The 21,993-nt window shown below is 44.3% G+C and overlaps 1 protein-coding gene across 1 annotated transcript in view; it reads left to right on the top strand.

Annotated features, from left to right (window-relative positions):
• The first annotated feature begins 7,385 nt into the window (after positions 1-7,385).
• The window catches only part of BMP6 (bone morphogenetic protein 6), an 88,935-nt gene continuing 74,327 nt past the window's right edge, over positions 7,386-21,993 (top strand). The window contains exon 1 of the mRNA XM_053396936.1: positions 7,386-8,055. Coding sequence (XP_053252911.1) covers positions 7,386-8,055 — 670 coding nt within the window. The remainder of the gene's footprint in view (positions 8,056-21,993) is intronic.

Genomic DNA, 21,993 nt, shown 5'->3' with positions numbered 1-21,993 from the left:
TAGAGTTCAAATGCTAATGTAATAAAATACAGCCTAAGAAATAAAAGAAGCAATAAAAATACAATTAAAAATCAAAACGGCTATATAATGTGGGCTTGCTGCGGGTCACCTGGATGAAGTTTGCTGTCCACTGGTGGTCCATGGACCACAGTTTGGGAACCTTTGTCCTACTCATTAAAGCTGCCAGAGGAAATCTTCGTGATAGGGAACAGAGTTTGGCTATGCATTCAAAAGGCCAGATTGAAATCCTGAGGCAATAACGACACTAGGTGGTCTTGAAAAAGACATTTTTGCAATACAGCCCTACATCATTGGGTTCTTATGTAGATGAAATAACTTCAATTATACCACCCTGAGCTGTCTGGAGGAAAGATGAGCTTATAAGGTGACAGATAAATTATACATTTAAGTGCAGTGTTTTAGTTTTTTTCTCCCTGATAAATGCTTTTATATCTTAAATTCCTCTGGTGATGATTTCATGAGTGTATTTACAGTACATCACTGACAAAGAGGTGACACACCTTCTGAGCACTAGCACAGACAGTACCTTGGCTTTAGGGCAAGAATTTAAGGGAGCTAATTCCAAAAGCAAACTTGCCCATTTTTCCTGTATGGAATCATTTCTAGAAAGCTAACTCTGGTTCGCCACCAGATGTCCTCCATGAGTAGGAAAATATGATATTCTGTATTCTGCATTCATAACATTCTAAGACAGGACAGTGAAAGGAAAGTTTGAGAGTGAGAGAGAGCAAATATTAGGAGGTGAAACATTCTTTTAATAGTATTGGTGTTTTAATTCTGTAGCCTGAGACCTCATGGAACACCTTTACATTTTGTTCAGCAAGGAATAATTTTCTGTACCCTTAAAAAAAACACCTTTAAAATTTCAAATGGAAAAATGTTCGTTTTACATATATGTACGTATAAATTCACATTTCCTCTCATTAGTTCCTTGACAGTTGTAGAGCATCCAGACGTTGTTGCTTTTTTTTAAATTAAAGTAACATGACCTGAATCCAAATGGAAACATTGCAATATTGAGCTCTGACTCCCCAGGGTCATACTTCTCCAAATGTGCAAGTGTAAATAAGGTCTGGCTGAAGATATATTGGTTTGCCTCTAAGCAAATATTGCTCTGCCTCTTAATAAATGGGTATGCTCCATGCAAATTTGAAGGGTGCCCAGCTAAATGGGGACTAGGGAGAAAGCTGGGAGAAGGTGCCCCAACTTATGTGAGTGACTTCTTTGAGGTCTGCAATACATTGGTTGGAAAAAAGCCAGCAAACCGCCTGGAGACATGCAACCTGCCCTCATGATGCCATGGAACTTGGACAGCAGAGAGCAGGATCCAGGGCCCATTCCTCACTGGCTAAGTAGTCATTTGGCTGGAGTACAGCATTCAGCCTGAGGCAATTGGTAGTGGAAGAAGCCATGCATTCAGTGTTGCGGGCCGAAGTCCGTGGAACTCCCTCCCAACTGAAATTAGACAGGCGCTCTTCAAGCTGAACTTCAGGAGCATGTCAAAAATTATCTTACTCCACCAGCCATTTTAAGGTAGCGTTCAGGTTTCTGTTTGGTTGCATGATGGTTTTATTCTGTATGGTTTTATTTTACGTAAACCGCTTGGAAATGCTTGCAGTTAAACAAATGATATGCATCCCTGTAAATAAAATAAAGAACTGGCCCTTTGGGATGCGGATGATCAAGCATATATTTGCAGAGCTCAGTTTCTGAATTCCCTTGTGCTCATGGTGATACTTCCATCCCCCTTGACAGCTTGGGAGGGGAACTTGGTCAAAGAGGTGTGCAGGCAGGAACTCCAGTGGCAGCTTTCAGCCAGGAGGAAGGGGGGGGAACATTAAGGGAGGAGGACTGAGTGACCGAAGTAATGAGGAGCTGGCTGAGAAGAGGGGTGCACTGCGTTTGAACCCCCCCTCAAATGATCAGCTGTATTATGTGGAACGAGTTTCCTACCACGCTCCCACAGTTTTTGCCCCAGATGCTGTCGTGTAAGCCTGAGTACCATAAGCTCAGAGGACGTTTTGTGTTCTTCCCCAGAGACCTCTCATTGGCTTCAGAGTAAAAAGACAACAACAAAGTTAACATTCCCAGGTCAACCCTAGGAGTGACTCAGGCTGTAGAACCAGAAAGTATGGGTAGAGAGAGGGAGAAGAGAGAGAATCTTACCCTTTGTGATGTTTTGTTTTGGGACCTCACCTGTAGCAATTAATTTTTAGTTATGCTAATATGTTATAGCCTATATATTTTACATATTTACATATTTTACATATTACATATTTTATATTTAGCAGTTTGAAAGCACGTCAAGTGCAAGTAGATAAATAGGTACCTCTCCAGCGGGAAGGTAAATGGCATTTCCGTGTGCTGTTCTGGTTCACCAGAAGCAGCTAAGTCATGCTGGCCACATGACCCGGAAGCTGTACGCTGGCTCCCTTGGCCAATAAAGTGAGATGAGCCCCGGAGTCGGTCACGACTGGACCTAATGGTCAGGGGTCCCTTTACCTTTATATATTTTACAGCCCCTGTTTCTCCCATAGCTAATCTCTAGGGAATGCTGTCACAATATGATTTTGTTTTTAGGACTGTTGTGTCAACTTTGCATCAATGGAGACCTCTTCAAAATCCCTCTGGGTTCCCTGCAGGTGGTAGGAGGGGAGATAATAAGATGAAGAGTTTTCTGTACATTCCTCCCTCTTCCTTTACTAATGTCCTGCAGTGGTGAAATACTTTATATTTAAACAGGGATGGGGTAGCTGTGCAGCTCTCCAGACATGGTTGGACTCCAACTCCCATCAGCCTTAGCGTGCATTGCTATGCATGGTGGGAATTGTAGTCCAGCAACATCTGGAGGACCATGTGTTTCTCACATGGGTGTAGCTGCCCACCAATCAATAAAAATCAGTAAAAATAAATAACTGAGGTTCCGCACCCTAACATAAAGCCTGCCCCCCATATAAATCATGGCTACACCCATGGTTCCCCATCCCTACCTTAAAGGTGAACACATTAAAAAGAATTCTGTTTTTATAGGTGGCGAGAGAGAATTTTGTCTGAGCCATAATGTTTTGGTTTGCCTTAGACAAGCCCGTGTTTCCCAGGCTCAGTGCTGGCCTTTTCCCATCTGTAGCACGGGAGCTATAACAGTGCTGTGCCTTTGTATGGTTGTAAAAACGCTGAATAATACGTTGGGCTGTGTGGTGGTTTTTTTGCAGCACTTAATTATGTAGTGCTCTAAGTAGTATTGTTTTTATTAAAACATGTAAAATTTAATACGCAACCCACTCTCTCTCTTTTTTATAGCTTGGATTGTTTGTCAGGCAAAACAAAAAGCCACTATGCCTGTTATCTTAAAGGATCTTTTGGAATGAACAAAGATTAACTGCTTAGTTTATAAAAAACAACAACAACCCTGTTCTAAGTTCATGGACTTCCTGTTAAAGTTACTCACAGGTTATTATACTTCCTGTTAACCACTCTCCTTGTGAAATAAGATACGTTGTTTTCAGTTTGAAGGCCTCCATAAATAAGTCGTGGAAGGGAGGAGGAAACACATTGGAGTATATAAACTTGCATCTGATCATCTGTGAACTTCTTTTCCATTACATGCTCAGCAGCCAGCAAGGGTACCTGTCCTTGTGACCCCTTTTCAAATGGACTTGGATCCTTAAGATCCATACAGATCCATTAAAAAAAAAAAAGCATAGTCACCGCCCCAATGTAAGTCAGTGTACTGACGTGGAAATTTAGGACAGCCACGTGTGAAGGAGGACAGGGCTGCTCTGCCTTTCGATAGCTGTATAGATGAGGGGGGAAATTCAGCAGATGCAACTTCTCTCTTGTAGCACTATGCTGTGAAGCAGCTATGTTGAACATCCCATCGCTGCACATTTTGAGATGGTGAACTTAGGGCCCTCCCAGATTCTGTTTGGATGGCAACTCGCCTTAATTCCTGACCATGCTTGCTAGTACTTATGGGAGTCTGAGTCCATTTTCTGGAGGGCCACAGTTTTTTCCCACCCCTGCTTTAAAACCCCAGCTGCCTTCATCTGTTGCAGCTGGTTAGTTACCCTGTTTGCAATGGACAATTCTAAACAAGACCCACTGAACTTAAGAGAATTTATTCTGAAAAGCTGCATTCACTAAGTCATTCACTCCAAAGCAGCTTCAAGTAAGAACCTTTGTACAAAGTATGGCATAGGGCGGGAGGTTAAACTCGCTGTTAAAAAGGATGAGAGAATTTTTCAAGTTGAGGTTATCAAGTTTTTTATTTAAATAGAGTCTATCTCGATCCAGATAAGTGTTTAGCTCAGCTGATATGGTATCAGGGGATAGGAGGAGTGGTGGATGAAGACAAGTTCATATCCTAAACCAAAGGTGGGGAAATCTGTGGCCTTCGAGATGTTTTTTGACTCCAGTTCTATTAGTCCCAGCCAGCACAGTCTATGGCTGAGGATAATCGGAGTTGTAGTCCAGTAGTATCAGGAGGGGGGGCAACAGGTTCCCCACCCCTGTGAAACTCTCTGGCTTCCATGGAGTTAGTGTGATCAGATTTTGTGGAAGCAAGACTTTGGAACAATTTTGAACGCAGTTCTCTAGTGAAAAGTGCCTTTTGCATACACTTGGGACTTTTTAGATAGGTGTTTTATATTAGGGTGGTTTTTTTGGTTGTTTCTTTCTTTAGAAAGGGTAGAATTTGTTACAGAACCTTGTTAATTTACATCAGTTTTTTCTTTAAAAAAAAGTTCATGTCCCGCTCTTCCTACCAAAGGAGCTCAGGGTGGTGTTAAAACTTAATATCTAAACTTGGCACCTGCTTTCTGAAGAAGAAGAAGAAGAAGAAGAAGAAGAAGAAGAAGAAGAAGAAGAAGAGCAGCTACTGTCCTGTGGAATAACAGGAAAAGAACTAGTTACAGAAAGGAAAAGAACTGATAATGGATATGACAACTGAGCCTGTAATGTGGTGGACATCTTCATTCTGAAACACAAGGCCAAGCAAATAAGGTTAGAATAGCTGCTGATCTAAATAGTTTCTAGGTGGGTTTCCATATGCCCTCATTTCATAACAGAAAAGTCACGGGCATAAGCACACATGGATAGGGTGTAAATTATACTATTGTATGTGCCGTTACAAGGAGGCTTCCTTCTGATCATCTGGAGATGAAGAGGACCATGCTGCTATTCCAAGTCCACCTTGCATATTCTCCAGAGTCCTGGTCTTCAGCTGGTGGTGAGACCCACTAGCAGGTCGTGGCCTGATCCAAGGTGGGTTGCTACAAGAGTGCAAATACATAGTAAAATATATATTTGACCATGCAGATATATAGTAAAATATTACTAAATTGGTCCCCAAATGCTTGTTTTGATTAGAAGTGGGTTCTGGGTCTGAAAAGGTTGGAAATACCTACTCTAGATAATGTTCCAGGCTCCCAAATGACCTTTACTTGCTTGTGAACCTTAGATTAGACAAACTGTAAGCATAGGTGTGCATGTAGCTGAGATGTGCCTGCCTTCTTTGAGGCCATTACAGAAACCCATGCTAGGGCACCTGATTGTATCCTTCAGCACTATGTTTCTAGGTTTAAGGAATGAGGCTTCCATGGCCACACCTACAGTAGAAGAGGGTTTTTTTTTGCTTTAAATAGCTCTTTGAAATCTGGAAGTCTGCACAGAGTTGTTCAGTGGAGTTCGCCTAGCGGATTTTAGGCCAGTATATGATATACGATATCTTTATTGTCATTGTCCCATGTAGAACAATGAAATTGAAAAACTACATAAAACTACATAAAAACTACATAAAACATTCAAAACCCCCTAAAAACTCTGAACCCCATTTTAAAACACACTATACTATACAATGCCACATGTGTTTCTTCAGAACTAAGCCATTATATTGGATAGGGAGGTACACAAAAGGAAAGCATGCACAGAATTAGCCTGTGCTTCAAGAATGGGATGGTATCTGAATAAGCTACCAATTCCTACACAGAACTTAACTTCTGTTCCAAATTATCTCTCTCTTTTTGCCTCCCTGATCTCCCCCCCCCCTTCCACTGCTTCCTTTTTTTCTCTTTCACCATAAGAAACATTAACAAATTTTAATACCCTGCAGAAACCTCGCTAGGAAAAAATAAAATAAAAATCCTCTCGCCTATGTTCCGTCGAAGGCATTATTTTATTGCAGCTTTCTCCAAGCTGGTGCCCTCCAGATGTTTTAAACAACAGCCTATAGTCAGGTATGATAGGAAACGCATGGTCCAAAACATCTGGATTTTATCCTGGAAGGGATTCTCCCCGCCCGCGCCAAACGCTTGAGAACCAATCTAATTCTTTAGCTCGGGGTCAGCAACGAAACCAAATGCATTCCTCCCTCGTCCTTTGCACATGTATGTTTCCATTCCGGCAATGTCCTTTCTCTGTTTTAATCCTTATCCGCCTATATCTTATTCTGGGAAACAAGCAGAGAAGCCGAGCTCTGGAGTTTGCAGGAGGGAACGCCCCCTCCCGGGGAGGAGAGGCTTCGCCCATGACAGACAGGGACCCGGAGCCTCTTTAATCGTCGCCTCCGCTGCCCATCAAGGAGAGGAGGAGGCGGGCGCTTCCCTCGGCTGGGTCGTGGTACCTGCGAGCAACTTGCCGCCGCTCACATGAGTGACTCGAGGCTGCCCGAGCTGGCGAGAGGAGAGCGCGCGCAATTGGGATTGCCTTGAAAAGCGCCCTCAGGCTTTCGCGCAAGGCGAATTTGACAGGGAACCCGGCTGGGAATTGGGCTGCTTTGCTTTTTTAATTATTATTTTGCAAGGAATTTGGTTCCTGGGGAGAAAGCAAGGACGTGGGAGGAACGCTTCTTTTCCCCATTTTTTTTTTACTTTCGGCATTTTAGGTCGGGGTCCTTCTTTTTGGGTCCTTTCCACCCTTCGCCCAGCTCTGTCAAGAAGCGCATCTTCTTTTCCTTGCCCGAATTGCGAGGGAATTTCTCTGGGAAACGGGGGCGAGGCGGCTTGCTCTTTCACCCCCTGCGCTGCTTTCCACACTCATTTTGCTCTTCGACGCGCGAGCAAACGGCCGGCTGAGGAGGCAAAAAAACAACAGACGCCGGGCGAAACTGAGACCCGCTGGGCGGGCGCGGAACTTCCGCGAGCCTTTCTTCGCTTTATATAGAGGGGAATTTGCACCTGACCAGGGAGAGGAATGAGGTTAACGACTATAAAGGAGTCTCCCAACCCTCCCCGTCCCTTTTCAATGAATTAAGCCCCCGAGGGGGGTAGATAAAGCGAGGAGTCTCAGGGCGCGCTCGAGAAGCGCTTGCGAGGGCGAAAAAGCGAGCAGGTTAGGCGAGGCGCGCGCGGGCGGCGGGCGGAGGAGCGATGCCTCCGAGGCTGCGCTGGCTGTGGTGGTGGGCGCTGGTGTGCAGTAGCGGCTGCTGCTCGCCGCCGCCTGCGCTGCCTCTGCCGCCCGTCGCGGGGGCGCTGCTGGCGGGCGGCGGCGAGGGCGCGAGCAGAAGCCAAGAGCAGCCCCAGGCGCCAGTCTCCACCTCCTCCTCGTCGTCCCCGGCGGCGGGCTTCCTCTACCGGCGCCTCAAGTCTCACGAAAAGCGGGAGATGCAGAAGGAAATCCTCTCGGTGCTGGGCTTGCCGCACCGGCCCCGGCCGGCGCACGGCTTAGCGCGGCAGGACGAGCAAGGAGCGGCTCCCCTGCCGCCGACGCACCACCAGCGGAGGCAGCAGCAGCAGCAACAGTTGGTGCCCCCTCCGGGCAGGCTGAACTCGGCGCCGCTCTTCATGCTGGATCTGTACAATACCCTCTCCAGCGAGGAGGAGGACGAAGAGGGGACGCAGGAACAGCAGCAGCAGCAGCAGCAGCAGAGCACCAGCGGCCGGGAACCCCCGACGGCGCACCCGCTGCAGCGGAAAACGCTCCTCAGTCACCACCCGGGATCCTCCGGCGGCGGCAGCGGCGGCTCCCCAGCCTTGGCCACCTCGCAGGATAGCGCCTTCCTCAGTGACGCGGACATGGTCATGAGCTTCGTCAACCTGGGTGAGTGTCAGGAGGAGGAAAGGAGTGGAGCCTTTGCGGAGCCCTCGTTAACACCTGGCGGCGCGCGCGCTAGAAACTTGTCGTGCAAACAAGGGGTGGGAGTGCATTTATGGTTCTCGCTTACTCTATCTACCCCCGCCTTGCTACTCTTGTCCCCCCCCCTCTCGTTTTCTTGGAAAGTTGCAATCTCGGTTTATCGTCGCGCCAAAAAAGTGCCACCCACTTGCAAGCGCCCCTCGCCCATTTCACGTACTAAATGAGCTCCCAAATCTTAAGTCGCATAGTTGAGTTGCGTTCAGATGACATGATTTGCATGCCGTTTTATGAAGTTGGCAGGTGCATACGAAGCCCGAGAAGCGATCCTACTGGAGCATGGGTGCAGCCAGGATTTATGTGGAGTGGGGAGGGGGGGGGGAACAAGACACCCATCTGTCATCATCCTCTGTCTGGCAGATTCGGAATGAAATGTCTCAACAAGAGTTGCTTTAAATTACTTTTCTTTTGGCCCCAGGTGCTCAGAAAAACCCGTCAAAATCTTTCTACGGTTTTTACTTTTAGTCAAGGTTTTATTTATTTATTTACTTGATGGGGGGGGCAACTGCCCCCCTGGCTACGCCCATTTACTGAATTATTGCCAGCCTCTCTGCATGTATGTATGTACCTACGTATGTAGATGTGTGTGTCTCTGTGTGTGTACCCATCTCTTGGGATGGTGGAAGTGTCTAAAAAGCACATTTGGGTGTGCAGGCCAAACAGCCAATTTGGTAGTTATGAATGGACCACTCAAAAGCAGCAGGAGCCTTTCACCTCTCCATCTGTACAATCAGTATTAATTGATTAAAGCAGGCATAGGCAAACTTAGGTCCTCCAGATATTTTGGGACTACAACTCCCATCATCCCTAGCTAATAGGACCAGTGGTCAGGGATGATGGGAATTGTAGTCTCAAAACATCTGGAGGGCCGAGTTTGCCTATGCCTGGGATCAAAGCCTCCTCTCATATCAGAGGAGCTTTTAGCTGTATGGGACATAAACAAATATTTTGAATACCTCAAAAGTTTCCTGATTCCATATATTGGAAATTTACTTGCATGTAGAAGATCCCAGGTTCAGTCCCTGGTGTCTAAGATTAAAATAAGTCCGGAAACATCTCAGCTTAAGGCTTTGGAGTAAGCTCTGGGCTAGATGGAGTAGTGGTTGTGGCATATGAAATCACACCTATTGGGGGTGCAACATAAATAAAGGGCTTGTTTCTACAATCCAGTGAAGTTATATTGTTAATTTGGTTGGCACCCATCTGTTTTAGGAGACAACGGAGGAGCGCTCCTTTGGGGGTGAAGTCCAACCATTAAATTGGCCATTGTTAATTCAGGATTGTGCTAATAAGGACTTTGAATAGCATCGTGTACTTTGCACAGTTTCGTTGCTGCACATCCCTTGCTCATTAGTCACCTCAAGTAGCCACTGACTGTCCCCAGGCTTTCACTACTTTTGTGGATGGGATTCAGTCACATACCAGCAGAATCAACTTACACAATTAAAGTGAATCTGGTGCTCTTGTGCCACAAACACACTTCCAAAATAATTGAACTTATTGCAGTAAGGAAAGTGATGAGAAAATGCTCTGGAAAGTATGGTATAACAGTTGATTGACACTGCATCTCCCTGCAGACAAATCCGAATGCATGCTCAATAAATAGGTCATCTGGAAGAGATCACTGTCTATGCCTATTGCAACGCTGTGTTCAGGTTCCATGAATATATGGTACTGACCATGGTACTGTTTCCATAGGTCTTTGGCTAGCTAGTGATAGATGACTCTAAGTATGATACCAGAGGTCTGTTTCCTTCAAACATACATTGCATTTAGGTCATGAGCATGTATACACATCCAATACTGAAAACAAACCCAAAGGCTTGTTCACTGGAATAAGCACCTGTGCAGTAATGAAACACTTAGGGTTGTATGCAACTCAGTTGTACTCAGAGAAAACCCATTAAAATTAATGAACGAAAGTTAGCTATGTCTCTTAATTTCACTTGGGCTTGCTGATCAGAAGGTTGGCGGTTCAAATCCCTGCGATGGGGTCAGCTCCCGTTGCTCTGTCCCAGCTCCTGCCAACCTAGCAGTTCGAAAGCACGTTAGTGCGAGTAGATAAATAGTTACTGCTGCGGTGGGAAGGTAAACGGCGTTTCCGTGTGCTCTGGTTTCTGTCATGGTGTTCCATTGTGCCAGAAGCAGTTTAATCCTGCTGGCCACATGACTCAGAAATCTGTCTGTGGACAAACGCCAGCTCCCTTGGCCTGAACGCGAGATGAGCGCCGCAACGCCATAGTCACCTTTGACTGGACTTAACCGTCCAGGGGTACTATACCTTTTTTCACCTTAATTTCAATCATCTGTTCTGAGTAGGACTAACATTGGCTACAACTCTTAGGCTGCAATCTTATACATAGCACTAAGATCCATTGAACTTAGTGGGACTTCCTTCTGAATAAACTTGCATAGTATTGCTCTTGTTAATCCCTTGCATTACAGTGGTACCTCAGGTTAAGTACTTAATTCGTTCCGGAGGTCCGTTCTTAACCTGAAGCACCACTTTAGCTAATGGGGCCTCCTGCTGCCGCTGCGCCATCGCTGCACGATTTCTGTTCTCATCCTGAAGCAAAGTTTTTAACCCGAGGTACTATTTCTGGGTTAGCGGAGTCTGTAACCTGAAGCGTATGTAACCCGAGGTACCACTGTATCTTGGAGGGTTGATGAGTGCCACCTATAACATTAACCTCTGCTTCTTGGAACAAACGAAGCTGATTTACACTGCTACAGGTTTGGGGTTGCGCTAGATGCCGTCTTGGGTTCCCTGGTAGCAGAGGCGTAGGAAGGCGGGTGCGGTCCGTCCCGGGTGTCATGACTGAGAGGGGTGACAAAATGGCAGGCGAGCGGGCGGCACACCTTGCGCCTGACAGCAGCAGCTCTTCTGACCAGGCGGCAGAGAGCAACCCTCCTCAGCTGTGGCAAGGTGCGTGTCTGATCCAGCTGCGGAGAGCAGGAGGAGAGTGAGCAACAGATTCCCCACCCCTCTCCTACCCTGAACTATGGTGTGTGGGAGGGCATCCTCCACGCCCCTCGCCTGGTAGCCATTTGATTTTCTAATTGTAATATTAGTTTTTGCCAGAAGAGGACTGTGGAAAATGGTTAATATCAGTCGGACATGTTCTCTTTTGTTGTGGAACGGGCCTTTACCGATACTTAGCCATCTATTTAGTTATGCAGTGTGCTGCCAGAGAAACAAAATAGCTGAAGACGCTTCTGGAAGGGGGCATTTCTTTTTCCTGCCCCCACTTCCCTGGCTGGAGGTGATGTCATTAAGGTCTGTGTGAGAGAGAACAACAGCAATGCAGTCTTGAAATTGAGTTTGAAAGAAAGACCTGATGGGGAACAGGATCTGTTGGAGTGATAAATCTGAGACCCTTCTGTCTAATGCCCAGCCTCTTTGTGTGCTTGTGTGTGTATATTTGTGTGTGTGTATGTGTTTAATAAAAACTTTATATCACAGAAATTGCAGCAGTCTTCAGTAACCTCCACTCAAAGGAAGTAAAAAGGGATGTTATGGGACCTGTGAAACTTCTAGTCACTCAGAGACTCTCTGTGTGTGTTTGTGTGAATGTGTGTGCAATACAGTGGTACCTTGGTTCTCAAATGGCTTGGTTCCCAAACACCAAAAACCCACAAGTAAGCGTTCCGGTTTGCGAACGCTTTTCGGAAGCCAATCGTCCGACGCAACTTCCATTTGAGTGCAGGAAGCTCCTGCAGCCAATTGAAAGCCAATTGAAACCTTGGTTTTTGAACATTTTGGAAGTCAAACAGACTTCTGGAATGGATTATGTTTGGCACTTTCGTTTTTTCTATTTATTTTTTGGTTTTGGTTTTTGAGGCTTTTTCGGTTAATTTGTTTTTGTGACTGTGTGAAACCCAGTTCAGCTACTGACTGATTTATTGTGTGACTGCAGAAATGGATAAAAGCCCCCCATCCAAATAATGACTTTCATCAGTGCAGGTAAGAAAAAAAAATAATTTTAATTTTTATCATCTACAATACTGTCTTATTTATTTTATAGTACAGTACATTGATTATTGCTTTCATTTTATGGATCAATGGTTTCGTTAGATAGTAAAATTCATGTTAAACTGCTGTTTTAGGGGTTGTTTTTAAAAGTCTGGAATGGATTAATCCGTTTTGCATTACTTTCTATGGGAAAGCGCATCTTGGTTTCCAAACGCTTTGGTTTTGGAACAGACTTCCGGAACAGATTAAGTTTGAGAACCAAGGTACCACTGTAATATCAGATCACTGTTCCATCTTGCCTAGTCATGTCTCTTCTCACCCTAGGTTTCAAGCAGGTATACTGCCCAAAACCCTTTTCATGCCAGGAACTGAACCTGATACCTCCAGCATGTAAAACACATTCTCTACTACCAAAATTGTGACCTCTTTCCAGACGTCCCATCTTCCTAGGTAAACCACGTGCCAGCATATTCCACAGCATTTTATACTTTCCAGTCCCTTAATTTATGTTGGATATTAAAAGCACTAAAAACTTCAGCGGCTGTGAGTTTGTGTGGTTAAAGTCTGACATACCGTCTAGGAAAACAGGGTCTGTCTTTTCCTGTGTATGGATGGACGCAGGTTAGCAACTCGTTCCCCAAATACCTCTCCCAAATGCGCATAATTCCTCTGATCCCTTGTGAGTTGCTTCTTGGTGTATATGCTGATAAAAGGCATCACTAGGTGCAGACACAAACATTAAATATAATAAAATAAAAAAAGCCATCCCTTTTCTGATTTAGGAAAGGGAGGTACTTAAAGCCCTTACAGAACATGCTGATATTCCTCTTCAACTATTTATTATCGGAAAGAGCTTACTACTTGCTCCCCCCCCAAAAAAGTGGCAGTTACTTAGGGCTTGTCCACACTGTCTGCTTGGCCCATGCTTTCTAAGAACGAGTCTAAACAGTTTCCCCCTTGCCTGCTCCTTTTCTAGGGGAAACCTGTTCTTTAGCAGGAGAAAACCAGAGTTGCCATTTGCTTCAATTGAGCACTGAAGAGCAGTTTTCGTGGAGGGAAGAAGCAGTAAGACAAGAGGAAGTGTGGCTAAACCCTTAGAGCTAGTTTAAATATTGCAGATAAGTGAAACAAAACCAAACCAGAAGCACACATAACTTGTGTTGTGCAGAAGCAAATACTTTAAAAGATGCCATGCGTACGTTGAGCAGATATATCTGGGGCCCATGGGTTGGGGGAAAGCTTTGGTGAACCCTGTGTTGTGTGTAGAGCATTTTGGTGAGGCTTTTTCAAAAGACGAATTGTGCTTTGATAGTTGGGTGTAATGGTCTCCTATGAGTGCAATGAATGTTTGCAACCATCAGCGATGTAAAGACTTAGGTGGAATCTACACACATATAAAAACCGGTCTGAAAATACTTTTTAAAAAAGTGTTTTTAAAAATACACTGAATTTTCCATAAGGCTCACCATCGCCATCTAGCATCACATTGTATATTGCACTTAAAACATTTTATTTGCAGCTGTGTAGCTGAGTCCTAAACTGCAGTGTTGGGGACTGCAGTGTTCCTGCAGTTCTAGGCTACACAGCATGGATGTGCTCAGTGTTCTCATCTCATTCTTGTCCCTCTTAGTCAATATGAAGTGGTGCAGGACCACAAATGACTGTACAGTCTGCACGTACTTCAGAGTTGTTTAGGTTGTGTGTGTGTAAGTACATGGTATTGCTATAAATGCACTTCATCCTTCTGATAGTCCATTAACACAGAGAATGAGGGAAAGCCCATAAAAATTGTTTCCAGCTATAGGGAATGTGCTTAACTTGGATGAAAGTACATTGCACAATTGTGATTCTTATCTTAGAGAATAATGCAGAATGGATGAGAATTATCTTTTCTCTCTTCTCTAAGGAATACTGACTGACAGCTGGAATGCAGTAGAAAGATGAGTACAGAAGAATAAAGTATTAAAGCAGGCTTGATTAAAATGTTGATAGTTCTTTTTAAAAAAGATGATGGCATTTGAAGAGTATTTTTGGAACTGAAATATTATGCCATTTGAGATGGGGGAATAATGAAAATGAACTTCAGCATGCACAATGAAATTCTGAGATCGTGAGAGAATTTTGGTCTGTTGAGTTCATTGTGGATTTATATATATATATATAAGTAGATGTTTTGATAAATGATGTTGATCATTAAGCTAAGCAGTAGAACTACGATAACTATGCAGGAAATGGTTTCTTTAATGATTGCGCTGTTGAAATACCCTGCTGAACATTTTTCATGTTTTCAGTTCTAGTCCAACGATATGTTTACATCAATTTTCAAAACACTCCCAGTTGGCAATAGAAGTATGGGAACCAGAATGAACACTTTGCTAAGACATATTTTAAAAGAAGTCTGGTTAATTAATTTCATTAAATTATATTGGATAAGTTTCTTCAAAAGAACCTAAACAGTAGAGACTGCATTTTGCTATATGGAATCTTAAGCCCCCCACCCCTCCCCAAATTTACACACTAAAAGCAGGCAAGATGTTTCACTGTATCCTAACCTAGTTCTGCTGATGGTGGAGGCATCTATATGTAAGGCAAACTCCTCCATTTCAGATTCTGCAGGGAAGGAAACTTCACTGGGGGAAGAATTGTAGAAAGATTCAAAGGACTGAATCTTTCATAAAGGAAATCCTTTAAGGAAGGATATTCTTTCCTAGAGGATAAAGCTAACAGTGGCTACTAACCATGATGGTTATGAAACAACAACAACAACAATAATAATTTATTATTTATACCCCACCCATCTGGCTGGGTTTCCTCAGCCACTCTGGGCGGCTCCCAATAGAATATTAAAAACACCAAACATAAAAAACTTCCCTAAACAGGGTTGCCTTCAGATGTCTTCTAAAAGTCAGATAGTTCTTTATTTCTTTGACATCTGGTGGGAGGGCATTCCACAGCTTGGGTGCCACCACTGAGAAGGCCATCTACATGGTCTTACCTCTTCTGTAAACTGGGCAGCCCAGAACCTCCATGCACCTCAGGGAGGTCACTTCAGTGCTGCTAATGCAGCAATTTGTCAGCTTCGCCTGCTGAACAGCAGCCTGAAGGGGGAGAAGGCAGAGTGACTCCACCTGCAGCTGATCAGCCTTCAGGGACACAGTGGAGAAGGCACTGATGAGAACCAGCTGGCTTTGGCCTTAAGCAGAGCTTCCAACAGCAGTCAGATGCTGGTAACCACGCTTATAGTTTCTAGTCCTACCTTGCTGCTTCCTACTTGTCTTGACCCTTGACCTTCAGATTCCCCGACCCCTGGATTGCTGTTCGCCTGACCATAGGACTGGACCTGACTTCGCATGCTGACTCTGCCTCCAGGCAAGTACGCCTCAGATAATCTTCTGGCTTTCACTGAGCTCTGCAGGTTGTTGCTCAGCAGTTGGCTACCAGCCCCTTGCCTGGGGTTGTGCAGCCAGGAGTAAGAATGAGGGTAGATAGTATGTTAATTTGCCTTTGTGTTCCATGTTTAAAGTGCATGTGAGTTAAAGCCATGCTCAGAGATGTCCAGTCACCCATGGCAAATAAGAGCTGGGCTTTACTTCAAATGGTGGGACATTGCTTCATATGCCACTGCAGAACAATTAAAACAATCCTTGCCACCTGTTTTGTTGGATGTTTGGAATATGTGACTCTTACTTTTTCGGAACATCGGAGCAAACTGTAATTCATCAGGTGTTTGTTGACACCCTTGATAGATATGAAAGCTGGACAATATGTTTATGAGCTCTCTTTTTGTTACATTGTTTTATTTTGCATTTTACTTTTGGGGACCTTTTGCTTTTCTGAACTTTTTATTTATCTGAAAGTAAAATTCCCGAGAGAGAGACACAGACAGCAGACGAATTCTGAATCATGTCATGTCATGGATAAAGTACCAGGAAATATGAATCAACACCAGAAACTTCTTACTAGCACCCAGCTTGCAAGCCTCAATGATGCATTTCAATTCTTTAACTGGAACTAGGCTTTAACCAGATGTAGTTAATTGCTGCTTTCACTTCTGTCTTCTCCCCCCTACTATTCCTAGTGTAGTGTACAGTGGTACCTCGGGTTAAGTACTTAATTCGTTCTGGAGGTCCGTTCTTAACCTGAAACTGTTCTTAACGTGAAGCACCACTTTAGCTAATGGGGCCTCCAGCTGCCGCCACGCCGCTGGAGCACGATTTCTGTTCTCATCCTGAAGCAAAGTTCTTAACCCGAGGTACTATTTCTGGGTTAGCGGAGTCTGTAACCTGGAGCGTCTGTAACCTGAAGCGTATGTAACCCAAGATACCACTGTACTACAGTTCTTATCTTAAAAAATGAAACTTTACAAAGAAGCAGAACAATATGACATGAAATTGAGAATTGGGCCTTAAATAGGCAGTATGCTTTTGGCAAGGATTGGCTTATCTGTCCGATTCTGAAAAGGTAGAGAGCATGGCCTGTTTGTAAAGACCACCCCACCCCAATATTCCAAATACGCATGGTACTGACAAAATTTCAGGGTGCCTATATTTTGCCCCCCACCCATAAATCAGAATGGTGATGGAACTTAGTCTATCAATCATATGTTACAAAGAAATACAGTGGTACCTCAGGTTAAGAACTTAGTTCGTTCCGGAGGTCCGTTCTTAACCTGAAACTGTTCTTAACCTGAAGCATCACTTTAGCTAATGGGGCCTCCTGCTGCCACTGTTCCACCGGAGCACAATTTCTGTTCTTATCCTGAAGCAAAGTTCTTAACCTGAAGCACTATTTCTGGGTTAGCTGAGTGTGTAACCTTAAGTGCATGTAACCCGAGGTACCACTGTACAAGTCTGAATTAAGCAACATACTTTTAACACACCATGCTAGTTCATAGTTCTTTTGGTCTAGTGTAACTGCCTGTGTACACACTCCTGTTTACTCTGTACCCAGTACACTCCCACTGCTGGTTTGAGAAGCAGAGTACACATGATGCCAGCCACAACCCATATCCTGTATCTATCCTGTCTTTTCTTTTGAAATACTGCATTTTGATGTGTTCCACCACCACCACCCAGCTTTGCTCCAAATTGAAAGAATTGAAATTGGGGAAAAAGAAAGTCCTTGCAGTACCGTATTTTTCCCTCTATTACACGCAGATTTTTTCTCCTAAAAAGTAAGGGAAAATGTCTGTGCGTGTTATTGAGCGAATGTGTGGTCCCTGGAGCTGACAAGCGCGAGTGAAGGCATAAATCAGGCAAATATCAAATCGTCCGGAGAAGGGAGGAAAGGAGGAAGTTGCTGCTTTCCTGCATTCTGCCTCAGGGTCTTACTGCCCACCCGCTTCTGTTTCCTTACTGTGTTTGCTCAAACGGAACAAAGAACAGAGAAAACCCCTCCCCTCCAGGCAATTCCTTTCCGTGTGTCTGGGACTCGAAGGCAACATGCAGGTTGGGGGGGGGGAGAGAGAGAGAGCTGGCTGGCTTGTGGGGGGGGGGGACTTTTGCCTTCCTTTCCTCCCTCCGGTAAAACCCCTCTCCTGCATTCTTAGCCAGCTGCTTCTCTGCACACCCCTCTCCTTGTCGCTTCTATGTTTTTCCTTCCCTCCCTACTTAAAACGTGGTTCCAATCACGGATCCACATGGATCCTCAGGATCTTTGCATTGAGTCACCCCAAATTCACCATCAGATCACATAGCAATGATCTGATGCAAAAACAGGGCTGCAATGGTGCAAAAACATGGTTACAAAGCACGGATCCACATGGATCCTCAGGATCTTTGCATTGGGTCACCCCAAATTCACCATCAGATCACATAGCATGTCCATGGCTACAGCCTGCACCAAAAAAATCACGCACCCACTGTTGCCTGGGGCTGCAATGGTACAAAAACGTGGTTACAAAGCATGGATCCACATGGATCCTCAGGATCTTTGTATTGGGTCACCCCAAATTCACCATCAGATCACATAGCATGTCCATGGCTACAGCCTGCACCAAAAAAATCACGCACCCACTGTTGCCTGGGGCTGCAATGGTGCAAAAACGTGGTTACAAAGCATGGATCCACATGGATCCTCAGGATCTTTGCATTGGGCTACCCCAAACTCACCGTCAAATCACATGTCTGTGGCCGCAGCATGAAGCACAAAAATGATACATCCACTGTTTCATTCAGAATTTTTTTTTCTTGTTTTCCTCCTCTAAAAACTATGTGCGTGTTATGGTCAGGTGCGTGTTATCGAGCGAAAAATACGGTACTTTTTTTTTTTAAGCTGGTGATGTTTTCAGGGTAGTTTTGAAATTGCAGATCAAAAGGAGGCTCCTACATAGATGGTGATATGGTGTCTAAGGAATTTGTGAATTTGTGTTTCTGGCTTCGTGCAGTGCTTTAGCATGTTCTTGGTGCTAAATATTTGAATGATCACTTTATGCAGTCTTTCTTAAAGTGGTCATGCAAAAGTATTTTTTATGGTGCATGTAAGAGATCACAATACTGTACTTGGAATGCTTTGAGGGGGTTGCATGAAGCAAAAACTGCTGAGGCGCTAAGTTCTCTAACTTATGATCTAAGCAGGAATGTATAATACCTTTTATTTCCCCCAGTCCATGTTCCGCACTTCCACAGCCTCCCACTTCGAGCTACCTAAATACCAGTGTAAAAGGTAAAGGGACCCCTGACCATTAGGTCCAGTCATGACCGACTCTGGGGTTGCGGTGCTCATCTCACTTCATTGGCTGAGGGAGCCGGCGTACAGCTTCTGGGTCATGTGTCCAGCATGACTAAGCCGCTTCTGGCGAACTAGAGCAGCGCACGGAAACGCCATTTACCTTCCCGCCGGAGTGGCACCTTATTTATCTACTTGCACTTTGAGGTGCTTTCGAACTGCTAGGTTGGCAGGAGCAGGGACCGAGCAACAGGAGCTCACCTCGTCATGGGGATTACAACCACCAACCTTCTGATCGGCAAGTCCTAGGCTCTGTGGTTTAACCCACAGCGCCACCCGCGTCCCTAAATACCAGTGTAGCAGTGGCTAAATGTTGAACTCTTAATGCCTGTCATCCCTGGTCAGCATGACCAATGGTCAGGGGTGATAGGAGCTTTACTCCAGCAGTATCCGGATGGCCAAAGCTTAGCCACTCCTACAGTAGAGGAATCTCCTGGCCTAGTATATGCCAACTGGCTCTTCCTCTGCACTAGACTGTATCAAGTTCACAAGGTGGTGCAAAAGGGCCAGGAGTAGTTTCCCAGAAGTAGCAATATATTTTAAAAAAACTCATATTAGTAAATCAGAATCTCTTGTTTCTATTGCTGGTGCCAGAGATTAAAAACAAAAATAAATTATGTATTACATAGTGACTAAGTGACATTGCAAGAATGCTAATCTTCACATTTAACGCAACTGCTCTATGTAGTATACTGATGCCCAGCAGATCAGTAACTCAGTTTCCCTCTAGAATTTTCAAACATTTTTTTATAGTATATACGTACTGGAACATTTGATACTTCACACTTACTTATTTGTGCAAACATTTTAGAATTCCTTAGAGTTCTAGAATTGCATTTTATTAGACAGCAGCAAAGTCAAGTTTGCTACACTTGATGGGGAGCAGCCAGATGACAAATATATTGTTGCAAGCCACCCCATTCTCTGAGCAGTGCAAGGCTACAGGTGCTTAAATATTTCCTTTTGGAAATGAGGCACGTCGGACACTTTGGTACCTTTAGACTATATGGTTTATTTACACATATATACAACCTGAGCCAACGATGGAGGGGTTCACAGCATCAACAACCCCAAGAGAGTTTCGCTTCTCCCATAGCCACAGCCTCGGATTCCAGGAGAAGTCAGGCATGGCTCTGGCTTTTCAGCTTGCTGTCTTTACCAGCCTGTAACTCCCCCCTTCCCCTCACATCAGGGCCAACTCTCAGCTCTTAACTCTGGTTTTTGTTCTAACTATCTCAGACCTGGAGAAGGAGCCTCACCCATTTGTTATCCAGCACAGAGCCTTTGCTTTCTTAATGGCTCATTACCTTTCCTTTGTTTTCTTAATGGCCCATCTCCCAGGTGATCTCCTGAACATGGAAAGCTGGGTCCAAGGATTAGAAGCCTGGCATATAATTTAACACCCCAAATCTTGATTAAATTCTAATACCTACTAGACCCAGGGATTTAGGGCAGTCTGGCACACACAAATTCATAACACCATATAGCAAGTCAACATGCTGGACAGATTGAGTAGCTGTGAAAATCATCCAGGCTATCATGATTATGGCTTTTTTGTTGCCATAGTATGTTAGGAGTCAGTCCTTCAATTCTTTTTAAGCAAACAAAATAAATGTTTTGTTTAAGATTCTTCAATCATTTCATTATTAAAGAATCATGATTTGCAGTTTTCTGTTGCTTCATCATTTAAATCCTCAGCCATAAAAGCATATGTTTTTAGCGAACTGCCCCACACAGGTGCATATGCAAAAAATACTTATCTTGTCATTTTCAATATTATGGTTGCTTAGAGGGTATTGCTTGTAAAGAGGTTAGATGTTCTGTTTACCCAACGGCGAAAGAGTGACATAACGTCTATTTGAAGCAAAGGCACCTTTCCCATTAGGCAACAAGGATTAATTGAATACAGAGCAAGGCTTCTTAGGCATATTGGGATGTTTACATTTTAGCATGGAGATACTGGGGGCAGGGGGAACATTGCTGAAGGCACATCAGCACAGCGCTTGAATTTAGGGATTGCTCGTCTCTGCAGTTCATACTTGTTGGCAAGGCCCCCAATCCCACATCCAGCTAGAGAGCAAATGTGGGCAAAACGTTACATCCATTTATGAAAACTATAACATACACAGTAATATAGCGTTTCCCCCTAAATGTTAGTGTAACTGAGAATGTTTTATGCAGGGTGAGAAGGCAGGGAGGGAGGTAATTTGCAAGCAGTGAGTGGGGCCAAAAATTAAGATCAGAGGTACTTCTCACGCTTTCTCTCCCAGTCCTCTTTTCCCTGCTGAGCAACCCCTCCTCAGCTAGATAAACTGTACCTCCTCTGCAGTGTTCTCATGATAATTGGGCCTGTGCTGCTATTATGGTAAGCTTCTTCCTGTGAATGAATGAATCTTTATTTTCATCAGCCATCGGCCATAGCAATAAAACAACAATATGATATACAAAGAATAGAAATTTAAAAATCGATTATATAAAATACATTTAGGGTTTTGAATCAGTAGTCAAATAGTGGATCTTTGGATTTGGATTTGATATCCCGCTTTATCACTACTGAAAGGAGTCTCAAAGCGGCTAACAATTCTCCTTTCCCTTCCTCCCCCACAACAAACACTCTGTGAGGTGAGTGGGGCTGAGAGACTTCAAAGAAGTGTGACTGGCCCAAGGTCACCCAGTAGCTGCATGTGGAGGAGCGGGGAAGCGAACCTGCTTCACCAGATTACGAGTCTACCGCTCTTAACCACTACACCACACTGGCTCCCTATACACCACACTGGCTCCCTAGAATATTTTTTATTCTAATTGCCCCAGCTAATTCTTCCTATGCTTAATAGATAATGGGAGGGATTTCCATCAGCGTTGTAAGAGGGAGAGGGGAGGTTTTTTAAAAAATAAATAAAAAACCCCTCTCCTTGCAGTCTTCCTTGTGCTGTTGAACTGGTTGGCTCTTGGTGGAAAGGGGGCTGGACTGAAGAAAAAAGGGCTCCTTTGGAGAAACTGTTTAAAAATAAATTATTTTGATCCACTTCTTCCTGCTGCTTGGCTGGTGGGCCAATAGCAGCCCAGGGAGCACAGATTGCACACTGCTTAACAACAACAATAATCTAAACAGAAAAAATAGAAAAGGGGGCATGTTTCTTAGAGAC

The sequence above is a fragment of the Podarcis raffonei genome, chromosome 7, assembly GCF_027172205.1.
Source record: "Podarcis raffonei isolate rPodRaf1 chromosome 7, rPodRaf1.pri, whole genome shotgun sequence".
Lineage (NCBI taxonomy): Eukaryota > Metazoa > Chordata > Lepidosauria > Squamata > Lacertidae > Podarcis > Podarcis raffonei.
Note: the sequence above shows the minus strand (reverse complement) of the source record. Positions and strands in the feature narration are given on the sequence as shown.